The 11,706-nt window shown below is 46.5% G+C and overlaps 1 protein-coding gene across 1 annotated transcript; it reads right to left on the reverse strand.

Moving 5' to 3' along the window:
• Positions 1-4,260: 4,260 nt before the first annotated feature.
• LOC143962402 (E3 ubiquitin-protein ligase TRIM39-like) lies at positions 4,261-9,839 on the reverse strand. The gene has a single exon (XM_077471685.1). It carries the CDS (start codon positions 9,766-9,768, stop codon positions 8,197-8,199), a length of 1,572 nt encoding a protein of 523 aa, XP_077327811.1. The 5' UTR covers positions 9,769-9,839; the 3' UTR covers positions 4,261-8,196.
• Positions 9,840-11,706: the final 1,867 nt, after the last annotated feature.

An 11,706-nucleotide genomic window follows, 5' to 3' on the forward strand; every position in this document is an offset into this window, starting at 1 on the left:
GAGTTCCAAATGATAATGGATTTTTGTATTTAAAGAAAAAATTCTTTAAAAAAAAAAAAATAATAATAATTTTTTCACATGTGGGAGTTGCCAAGTCTGCCTAGGAAATGTCTACTTCCTTAGATTTTCATCCCCCCATCAAGGTATTTTTTATATCTCTTACCAGCCAGGATCTGCCTGTATTACATAGAGAATCATAGAGACTTAGTAATATGATAATGGATTTTTGTATTTTAAAAAAAATTCTTTCAAAAAAAGCACCTTGTACTTTTGTACCCTCTTACCATTTCACACAGGGGGGAGGCCGGGATGTGGGGGTCCCCTTGTTAAAGGGGGCTTCCAGATTCCGATAAGCCCCCCTGCCCGCAGACCCCCACAACCACCGGCCAGTGTTATTGGGATGAGGCCCTTGTCCTCATCAACATGGGGACAAGGTGCTTTGAGGGGCTACCTCAAAGCACCCTCCCAATGTTGAGGGCATGTGGCCTTGTATGGTTCAGGAGGGGGGCGCTCTCTCGCCCCCCCTCTTTTCCTGCGGCCTGCCAGGACACATGCTCGGATAAGGGTCTGGTATGGATTTTGAGAGGGGACCCCCACGCTATTTTTTTTTTTTTTTTTTGGTGCGAGGTTCCCCTTAATATCCATACCAGACCTGAAGGGCCTGGTAATTGAATTTTGGGGACCCCCACGCATTTTTTTTTCTTAATGCTAATGACTAGGGATGAGCCGAACACCTCCCCCCCAGTTCGGTTCGCACCAGAACTTTTGATCGGACCGAAAATTCGTGCGAACTTTAGAACCCCATTGAAGTCTATGGGACTCAAACATTCAAAATAAAAAGTGCTAATTTTAACGGCTAATATGCAAGATGTTGTCCTAAAAAGGGTTTGGGGACCCGGCTCCTGCCCCAGGGGACATGGGTCAATGCCTAAAATGTTTTGAAAAATTGCAGTTTTTTCAGTAGCACTGATTTTAATGACGATTAACGTGAAAAAAAAGGTGAAATATTCCTTTAAATATGGTGCCTGCGGGGTGTCTGTAGTATGCCTGTGAAGTGCCACGTGTTTCCCGTATTTAGAACAGTCCCTGCACAAAATGACATTTAACGGAAATAACACCATTTAAAACTGCTTGTGGTTTTAATGTTATATCTGGTTCCTGCAATATGGATGAAAATCATTCAGAAAAATGGCATGGGTAGCCCTCCCTGCCCATTACCAGCCTATTTGGGTCTTGTACGGATATTAAGGGGAACCCTGTACCCATATTAAAAAAAGGAAATGCGTGTGGCCCCCAGACCCTATATACTCAGAACAGCAGTATACAGGCGGTGCAAACAAGACAGGGACTGTGTAGGTTTGTTATTAAGTAGAATCTGTTTGTAATTTTGAACTGGTACATTTTTAGTGTAGCTCCAGTCAAAAAATCTATTTTTAAGCTTTTTGGAAAACATAGGGAAGGGTTATCACCCCTGTATAATTTGTTTTGCCGTCCATCTTTATTCATCTCACTTGCTGTTGTCTCCTTCCGTTTGCAAGTAGGAGACGTTTGTAGATGTCTGCAGAAATGGCGGAACAAGGTGTTGGTGTTGCCACAACATTGTAAACCCTCAAAGTGACTCTTGGTGGGCGCTGGAGAGCCCTGCTGTGAACGATTATATCAAGAATTGTAATTACATGCCATTGTTGAACAGTGGTAGAAAAATTGGGCCTTTGGTGGTTGTGGTGCTGGTGCGACAACACTATAAGTCCTCACAGTTACTCTGGGTGGGCACAGGAACGGGCCCTGCTGTGAAATATATCAAGAATTATAAATACATGCCCCTGTTAAACAGCGGCTGAAAAAGTTGGCCTTGGGCACTGCTTGCTGGTGCCACAACACTGCAACCTCTCCCATATACTCTAGTTGTAGTGCAGGAATTAGCCCTGCTGCAAAGCATTGCATCAAAAATTTTAATTACACGCCCCTGTTAAACAGGGGCTGAAAAATTGGGCTGCTGGCATCACCCAGAACCAAAAATGTTCTTCCAACATATCAGCGGAGGAGGAAGAGGATAGACAGTCAATATAACAGGACAGTCACTCAGCATCAGCATAGGCAGTCTTGAAGGGATGTGGTTTTTCAAAAAAATTATTCTGTTACATCAGCTTCAGGTGCTTGGTAGCTGTGGTGATCCAAGACTGATTCATCTTTATGAAGGTCAGTTGATCAACTGATTTGGTGGACAGGCGCACCCTGTGATCGGTAACAAAGCCACCAGCAGCACTGAAGGTGCGTTCCGAAAGAACGCTGGATGCAGGACAGGCCAGTAGCTCAATTGCATACTGTGCAAGCTCTGGCCAGTGATCCATCCTCAGGACCCAGTAAGCCAGAGGATTTTCGGTGGGAAAGGTGTCCAAGTCTGACCTTGCCCCTAGGTATTCCTGCACCATGTAAATCAGATGCTGGCGATGGTTGCTGGAACCGATCATACCTTGGGGCTGCGGACTAAAAAATTGTCTGAAAGCATCGATCAGACGGCCACCTTCTCCACCGCTCCTTCTCACCGATGCCTCAGCAACACGTTGTCCAGGACCAGGAGTTTGTAACCTCTCAATCTCTGGGAACGCGTTGCACAGACCTTTCTGTAAGGCCTCCCGGAGATGTCTCATCCTCTGCTCCCTCTGCGATGGCAAGATAAGGTCGGCAACCTTACCCTTGTACCGTGGATCAAGGAGAGTGGCCAGCCAGTAATGGTCCCTCTCCTTGATCCGAAGAATACAAGGATCCTTCCGCAGGATTTGCAGGATCAGGGAGGCCATGCATGTAGGTTAGCTGAGGCATTCGGTCCGGAGTCCTCTGGGTCACTAAGGACAGCATGATCCGCAGCTACCTCCTCCCAGCCACGTACAAGTCCACGGGTTTCTTGGGACTGTAAATCATCCCTACAAGACTGCTGCTGCTGATGCTGAGTTCCAGTCTCCACCTCCATGTTGACACAATCATCCTCCTCCTCCTCCTGTGTGATTGGTGGGACAGCAGGAACACTGTCTGGATAAAGGGGGCCTTGAGAGGCAAGTCCTCCTCTTCCTGCCTCTGTTCTGCCTCAAGTGCCCTGTCCATTAGTCCACGCAGCGTATGCTCCAACAGGTGGAGAAGAGCTACAGTGTCACTGATGCATGCACTGTCACTGCTCACCATCCTTGTGGCCTCCTCAAATAGGTGACAGGACAGTGCATGTATCCCTGATCATGCCCCACCGGCGTGGTGAGAAAAAAACCAAGCTCCCCTGAACCTGTCCTGGTGCCGTAGTTGCACAGGTACTCATTGATGGCCCTCTGCTGCATGTGCAGCCGCTGCAGCATGGCCAACGTTGAGTTCCACCTGGTGGGCATGTCACAAATAAGGCGGTTCTTGGGCAGGTTCAACTCCTTTTGGAGCTCAGCCAGCCGAGCACAGGCATTAAATGATCGGCGGAAATGCACACACTTTCCTGGCCTGCTTCAGGACATCCTGTAAGCCGGGGTACCTGCCCAAGAACCGCTGCACCACCAGGTTAAGGACGTGAGCCACACAGGGCACATGGGTCAGTTGTCCCTGTCGGAGGGCGGAGAGGAGGGGGTGGAGGAGAGAGATGTGTCACAACCAATAGTAGCATTTTGGAGGCATGGTGGTGGAACAACCTCCAACACTACTGCACCTTGTCCTGCATCCTTCCCAGCTGCCAGAAGAGTGACCCAATGCACCGTGAAAGATAGGTAACGTCCCTGTCCATGCCTGCTGGACCATGAGTCAGCGGTAATATGCACCTTACCGCTGACTGCCCTGTCCAGCGAGGCAAGGACATTGCCTTCCACATGCCGGTAGAGAGCCGGAATCGCCTTCCGTGAGAAAAAGTGGCATTTGGGAACCTGCCACTGAGGGACCGCACATTGTACAAACTCACGGAAGGGGGCCGAGTCTACTAGCAATTTAGCCAAGCTAGCATTCAACCGCTGGGTATGTGGATGGCTGGGAGTGAACTTCTTTCTACGGTCCAGCAGGGAGCCCCCATGGCCTGTTGGGGGGAGTTGAGGACTGAGGGTGAGAACCACTGTGATAAGGAACCCCCTTCCATAGCTCTCTGTAACACTGCCAAGTACTATAAAGAGAAGAACTTTAATATGAAAAAAATATATATATATTTTTTTTTTTAAGCAGAGGCCCTACAGAATAAAATGGCGGTTGTTACAATTTTTTTTATGTTACACGGTATTTACACTGCAATTTTTGAAACACAAATTGTTTGGGAAAAATACACTTTAATGAATTTTAATGCAAATAACACAATCGATAAGCCAATTTTTGCTATAATATAAAAGATAATGTTACGCTGAGTAAATAGATACCAAACATGTCAAGCTTTCAAATTGCGCACGCTCGTAAAATGGCGCCAAACTACGATACTTCATCTCCATAGGCAACGATTTAATATTTTTTTTACAGGTTACCAGTTTAGAGTTACAGAGGAGATCTGGTGATAGAATTATCGCTCTCACTATAACGTTTGTGGTGATATCTCACATGTGTGGGGCAATCACCATTTACATATGTGGGCGTGACTTACATAAGCGTGTGAGCACAGGGGGTGGGGACACTTAAAATAATATGTATTATTATTATTATTATTTTTAAACTGTCACTTTATTTCTGTATTTATTTTTCTATCACTTTTATTGCTATGACAAGAAATCCCTTGTGGTAGAAATAAGACATGACAGGTCCTCTTTATGGAGAGATGTTGGGTCTATAAGACCTCAGATCTCTCCTCTACCCTGGAAAGTGTGAGATAAAAAAATCATTGATCTCTGCTTTCCAGGAAAAAAATGGCGGTGTTTACATCTGCCAGAACAGGAAGTGACATCACAATGTCATTTCCGGCCTCCCAGGATCATAGAGATGGCCGGGGACCATCCAGTCCACAGCCAGCTCTATGGAAAACGGGGAGGTATGGTCGGATGGAGTACCGGGCTCCCCGATCACACAGGAGAACCTGGAGAGGCAGCGGGAGGGGCAGGGGATGTCCCCTTCCGCTGTCTGTAAAAGCAATCCAGCAGCTAATCAGTCACTAGGATGACTTTTACATGACAGGAAATCACCGTCTGAAAAGAAAGATACCGGGATGGTGACTGTAGCTGCAGCTACAACCCCTGAAAGTCCAGGATGTCATATGACGTCCTACAGGTGGGAAGTGGTAATGCGGTGGATGGTGCACGGTACTGCAGAGTGTGAGACCCGGAGCAACCAATCAGAGGGTGTGACTGCAGGCAGCACTGTGATGTATATTAGTGATCAGCATGTTCCCCGCTCTGAAAGCTTGTGGGTCGGTCCGCGCAATGGAACTGCTGTAATGCTAAAACCAATAGGAGAAAAGCAGCCAGAAACTGCCGGCCCTACTTGCCACCACCCTAAGGTGGGGTAGAAGTGTAGAACAAAGATATGATGCAGGAGGTTTTGCTGCTGTTTCTTAAGCTTGTAAAACAATATATATATATATATGTGATGTTCCTTCTAGCTGACAATTTTTACAAGGGAAAAATACTTTCTGCTAGGCTAGAAAAAACTTCATAAATGGTGACTTATCCCAAGACTCCATGTGTCCTTATCTTATTTTAAAAAAGAAAAGAAGAAAATAATATATATATTCTAAAAAACGTATATTTATATTTGTGTTAGAGCCTCGGCCTGCATTTGATTATTGTCCACAAAATGTTCCCCGCTCTCACCCACTTCCCGTCTATTCTACATATTACCAGACTAATGTATGACGTGTCTCTGTAGAATATCGTCTTCTCTGGTGGGGGAGGGGGAGGAGGGGGAGACCGGGGCTCCCTCAGAGAGATTTCCTCTCACTTCCTGTCCTGGTGACAATGGGACACAGACATATAAAAACCTGACAGGGGCTCCAAACCTTCCCCTTCCTTATTATACTAAACAGATCATTCTTATATCAGTCTGTGTTCCTGGTGGAGAGTTCCCTCATTTCCTGTCTAGATAAATGTCACGGGACAGGAAATGAGGAGAAATCTCTCTAATGGGGCCCCGGATAGAAGGAAAAACCTGGCAGGCTGCCACCCTACACAGAGGGATCACATGTGGGGGAGGGGTGGGGAGGAGAGAGAGGAGGGGGAGGGGCAGGGAGGAGAGAGAGGAGGGGGAGGGGCATGGAGGAGAGAGGAGGGGCAGAGTGGAGGGGGAGGGGCAGGGAGTAGAGAGAGTGGGTTGGCAGGGAGGAGAGGAGGGGAAGGAGGAGAGAGAGGAGGGGGGGCAGGGAGGAGAGAAAAGAGAGGGAGAGAAGAGTGAAGAAAGAGAGGGGGTGAGGAGCAGGGAGGAGAGAGAGGAGGGGAGGGGTGGTGAGGAGAGAGAGGAGGGGGATAGAGGAGGTAGGAGAGGAGAGGGGCAGGGAGGAGAGAGAGGAGGGGGAAGGGTAAGGAGGTGAGAGAAGGGGAGCGGCATGGAGGAGAGAGAGGTTTGGGGAGGGGCAGGGAGGAGACAGAGGAGGGGAAGGGGCTGGGAGGAGAGAGGAAGGGGAGGGGTAGGAGGAAGAGGAGGGGCAGGAGGAGAAATAGGATGGTGAGAGGCAGGGAGGAGAGAGAGGAGGGGGAGGGGCAGGGAGGAGAGAGAGGAGGTGGAGGGGCAGGCAGGAGAGGAGAGGTGACCCCATCACAGTAACCGTACCCAAGCCGCCCTATGTCTGATCATGGTGCCCCCACACACAGAGGGATCCCGTGTGGGGGAGGGGGAAGGGGAAGAGATGGATGATGTCACACACTGGGGTAGTTCTCTGTTTAGAACAGAGAAAGTATGATGTCAGATTGTCATTGGATGGATAGACAGGCCACACCCACCCTCGCTGTGTAATTGGAATGTTAGACCCCCATACACACTATTAGATTTTCTGCAGATTTTTGTCCTCAGATTACACAATCCATGTAGTGTGAGGGTCGGTCTGATTTCATACAAATGGAAACTTTTCAGGTGTGACCTCATATTAGACGGTTTTGGTAAATCTGAAGACAAAAATCTGCAGGAAATCGAATAGTGTGTGGGGGGCTTTAGACCCGGTTCCCACCTATACCGTTTCCTTTTGATCTGTTTCTGTCGTGTTTTTTTTGCGGTGCGTTTTCTATTTTTCCACATTCATCTTTGATGTGTTTTTATGCTTTTATTTTTGGACAATTTGTTGTCGGATTAAATACACAAAAGTGGTAAAATGGTAGTAAAAATGCCATCGATGTGAATCAGGCCTAAAGCTGGACACACACTATACAATCTTCTGTAGATTTACCAGAACCGTATAATATGAGGTCACACCTAAACACTTTTCATTTCTATCCAATCAGGAAGGCCCTTGTACTACGTAGTTGAAGGGAAATCTAAAGGAAATCAAACAAGAAAAGTTGTATAGTGTGTATCCGGCTTTACTCCAGTAATTGGACAGATATTCTACCCAATCACAGCCATCAATAAGAAATCTCACATTTATTTATAGTAGAAACACCTTCCGGAGACTGAAGCCCCGCCCACTGCTATATACTATTGGATGAATAGTAAAGGGTAACTCCACTTTTGTGGGGGGGATATCAAATAAAGAAAAAACAATCCAGCACATACAATCGGGACACAAGTCATATTGTAATTGGATGTTATTAAAAATGACCTTTCCTTTTCAATCTGTAATTTCCTGTAAATACAATATGGCCACCTGGAGGCGCTGTGTACAGAGAGTGTACTGACCACACCCCCCAGACACATCATTTCCTGCTTGTGTGATTGGCTGACTGATTTCCCCAGAAGTCTGCACTAAGATACAAGTCAGATTTCAGGCATCCCCTGCAACACAAATGTCATTTCTGGAAGAGATACTTCCAATAGGAAATCACATCTAAAGGGATGCAGACCCCGCCCCTTTCCTCATTAGAGCCCTGCAGGTGCACAGCTGACTGATCATTATGAAACCCCGCCCATTAGACCCACTCAGGACAGAGGCAGAGAGGAACAAACAGGGATTATTTTTCAGAATAATAAAAGGTGGGAATCTACAAGAAAGGTTGTTCTGATCCTTACAATGTACAGAGATCACCCCGAGGGGAATGTTTATTTATCAACAAAAGTGGAGTTACACTTTAAATGAATTCCAATGCTTTGTGTGACATCACCAGACTGTGGGCGGAGTTCTCACATCTCCCGCCTCCCCCCACATATCTTTATACAACCTCTCCATACACCTATCACAGCATGGAGGGGCTCAGTGAAGGTGGTGGTGAAGGTGTGGAGATGTCGGATCGGGTCACACAGATCATAAAAGGAGATCCGCCCGGCCTCATAATCCAGATCTATCCTGACTCTGTTACTGGAGGGATTGGGGGGTAAGAGGATCACTTTCCAGTCATGTCTCACCCTATACTGATTATTATTCCTGTGCAATCCCCAGGACTTCTTATTATTTCCAATCAGTGACTCCCTCCCTCTCCTCTCTATACTGGGGTAACACATCCCGACTCTCCACCAATCTGCCCCCCCGACATCCACTTCCCAGTAATGTCTCCCTGAGGAGAACCTCTGACTGCTCATCACCTGATACCAATGCTGGAATCTCTCTGGTGTTTCTGGGAGATTCTGGTCTATATCTGACCAGGATACAGTTTTCCTGTCATCTGATATCTGTAGATATTTACCAGCTGTGTTTCCATCCAGTAATATGTCTGCAGCTCCCTGTATATAGGAGTATACATTTACCTCTGTTATTATATCAGATAAACCTGTGTGTAAGACCCCCGCCACACCCAGACCCCCTCCATCATGGAGGAGCTCCTCATGTCTCTCTCGCTCCTCATTATCTCCATCCTCAGTATCACACAAGTCACCTGTGTCTGATTCCTGTAAGACAGTCAGTGGATCCGTCACGTTACACAGCTCCTCAATGTGACGCAACTTCCTGGACAGCTCCTCCTTCTTTATTTCCAGATCCCGGATGGAGATGGAGATCCGCTCTGCCCTCCCGGAGATGTCCCTCAGGACTCTCTTCTCCAGCTCTTCCAGACGTCTCCTGAGATCTCTAAACAGGGCAGTGACTCTCTCGGTGTCACCGGCTGCTTCTTCTTCTACTTTCCTCCGGTGTTCCTGAAGACTCTGGACTCTTTCCTCCGTCTCCTCTCTCTTTGTCAGAAGATTCTGCAGAACATTCCTCAGTGTCTCCTTCTTCTTCTCAGAAGCCTCATCCAGTGACTTCATCTTATGTCCTGTGTGTCCTCCAATCATACAACAAGATATACAGATACAGGTCTCATCCTCAGTGCAGTAATACTCCAGGATCTTCTTATGGACGGGGCATTTCCTGCTCTCCATGGACAAGGTGGGGTCACATAAGACGTGTTCTGGGGACTTTTTGTGGACTCTCAGGTGTTTATCACATAGAGAAACCTCACAGTGCAGACAGGATCTAACAGCAGGTACAGGAGAGTCCACACAGTGAGTACAGAAGACCCCGGACTTCTCTCGGTCTGGCTGAGTGGACAGGAAAGTCTCTGCTATGTTACGTAGTTTCATGTTCTTCTGCAGTGCAGGCCGATCCGGAAACTTCTCTCTACATTCAGGACAGGAATATCCTCCAGACCCCCCCTGTGTATCCAGCACACGATCAATACAGACCCGGCAGAAGTTGTGACCACATCTCAGGATTACAGGATCGCTATAAATGTTCAGACAGACGGAACATTCCATCTCGGCTCTCAGATCACCAGACGCCATCGCTGACAGCAGAAGAGAAACGAGACTGAAAGTCTCTGACACCGGAGAGGAATGTGGATGGGGGAGGGGTGACTTCCTCCTACACAGGGTGAGGCTGGATGAATATTATAGACACGGAGATCAGAGTACAGAAGGGAGGAGATTCGTTTTGCAGTAGTAATGAGAATTATACCTCCCACATTAGAAGAGAGAAAGAGGGGAAGACGGATGTGGAGAAGCATTGAGATGAAAAGTGGAGATGAGTACATCATGATGAAAAGGGATTTGGTTGTATAAAGTCTGAGCTTACACTATACACGGCATATACTGCAGCCTTTGTACCCCAAAAATATGTCTTCATTATTGTGCCAACACCCCGACATGCAGAGAACGAGGCCTAATGTACACGGGAGGCCGAGGAAACCTCTTCTGAGAGATTTTTATTGACAGCATGAAACCGGCATCTAAAAACGCCAGTTAAGATGCGTTTAGATGCGTTTAGACGTGTTTGCATCTAGGAGCGTTTATTTAACCACTTTCAGACCGGACCATTTTGCTGGTAAATGACCAGAGGTCTTTTTACACTTTGGCACTGCGCTGCTTTAACTGGTAATTGCGCGGTCATGCAATGTTGTACCCAAACAAAATTTGCGTCCTTTTCTTCCCACAAATAGAGCTTTCTTTTGATGGTATTTGATTGCCTCTGCGATTTTTATTTTTTGCGATATAAACGTAAAAAGACCGCAAATTTTGAAAAAAAATGATATTTTCTACTTTTTGTTATTAGAAAAATCCAATAAACTCAATTTTAGTCATACATTTAGGCCAAAATGTATTCAGCCACATGTCTTTGGTAAAAAAAAAGTCAATAACTGTATATTTATTGGTTTGCGCAAAAGTTGTCACATCTACAAACTAAGGTACGTTTTCTGGAATTTACGCAGCTTTTAGTTTACGACTGCCTATCTCATTTCTTGAGGTGCTAAAATGGCAGGGCAGTACAAAACCCCCCCAAATGACCCCATTTTGGAAAGTAGACCCCCTAAGGAAATTGATAAGAGGCATGTTGAGCCCATTGAATATTTTATTTTTTTGCCTCAAGCTGTCACTAAATGATATATTGCTCACACATGCTATGGGCATATGTGAAATGACACCCCAAAATAAATTCTGCTGCTTCTCCTGAGTACGGGGATACCACATATGTGGGACTTTTTGGGAGCCTAGCCGCGTACAGGGCCCCGAAAACCAAGCACTGCCTTCAGGCTTTCTAAGGGCGTCAATTTTTGAGTTCACTTCTCACTACCTATTACAGTTTTGAAGGCCATAAAATGCCAAGATGGCACAAAACCCCCACAAATGACCCCATTTTAGAAAGTAGACACCCCAAGCTATTTGCTGAGAGGCATGTTGAGTCCATGGAATATTTTATATTTTGCCACAAGTTGCGGGAAAATTACAAACTTTTTTTTTTTTCACAAAGTTGTCACTAAATGATATATTGCTCATGCATGCCATGGGCATATGTGAAATGACACCCCAAAATAAATTCTGCTGCTTCTCCTGAGTACGGGGATACCACATATGTGGGACTTTTTGGGAGCCTAGCCGCGCACGGGGCCCCGAAAACCAAGCACCGCCTTCAGGCTTTCTAAGGGCGTTACAGTTTTGAAGGCCATAAAATGCCAAGATGGCACAAACCCCCCCCAAATGACCCCATTTTGGAAAGTAGACACCCCTAAATTTAGGGGTACACTAGTGAGACTAGGTAATAAATGGCGGGTGCCCTGAAACTATAAAAAAATAACTAACCAACCAGCGTCACCTATAACAGTTATATGGTGATCACTGGTGAAAGGGTTAACTAGGGGGCAATCAGGGGGCTTTATGCGGTAGTATATGGGGGTCCCTGGCGCTATAAAAAGCTGCGGCGAACCTAAATACCTACCTGCCTAACTA

The sequence above is a fragment of the Lithobates pipiens genome, unplaced genomic scaffold, assembly GCF_037356315.1.
Source record: "Lithobates pipiens isolate NorthernLeopardFrog02 unplaced genomic scaffold, aLitPip1_a1.2 Scaffold_8, whole genome shotgun sequence".
Classification (NCBI taxonomy): domain Eukaryota; kingdom Metazoa; phylum Chordata; class Amphibia; order Anura; family Ranidae; genus Lithobates; species Lithobates pipiens.

Excerpts from the sequence above, each read along its gene's own strand:
- LOC143962402 (XM_077471685.1), bottom strand. The coding sequence starts at position 9,768 with ATGGCGTCTGGTGATCTGAGAGCCGAGATGGAATGTTCCGTCTGTCTG.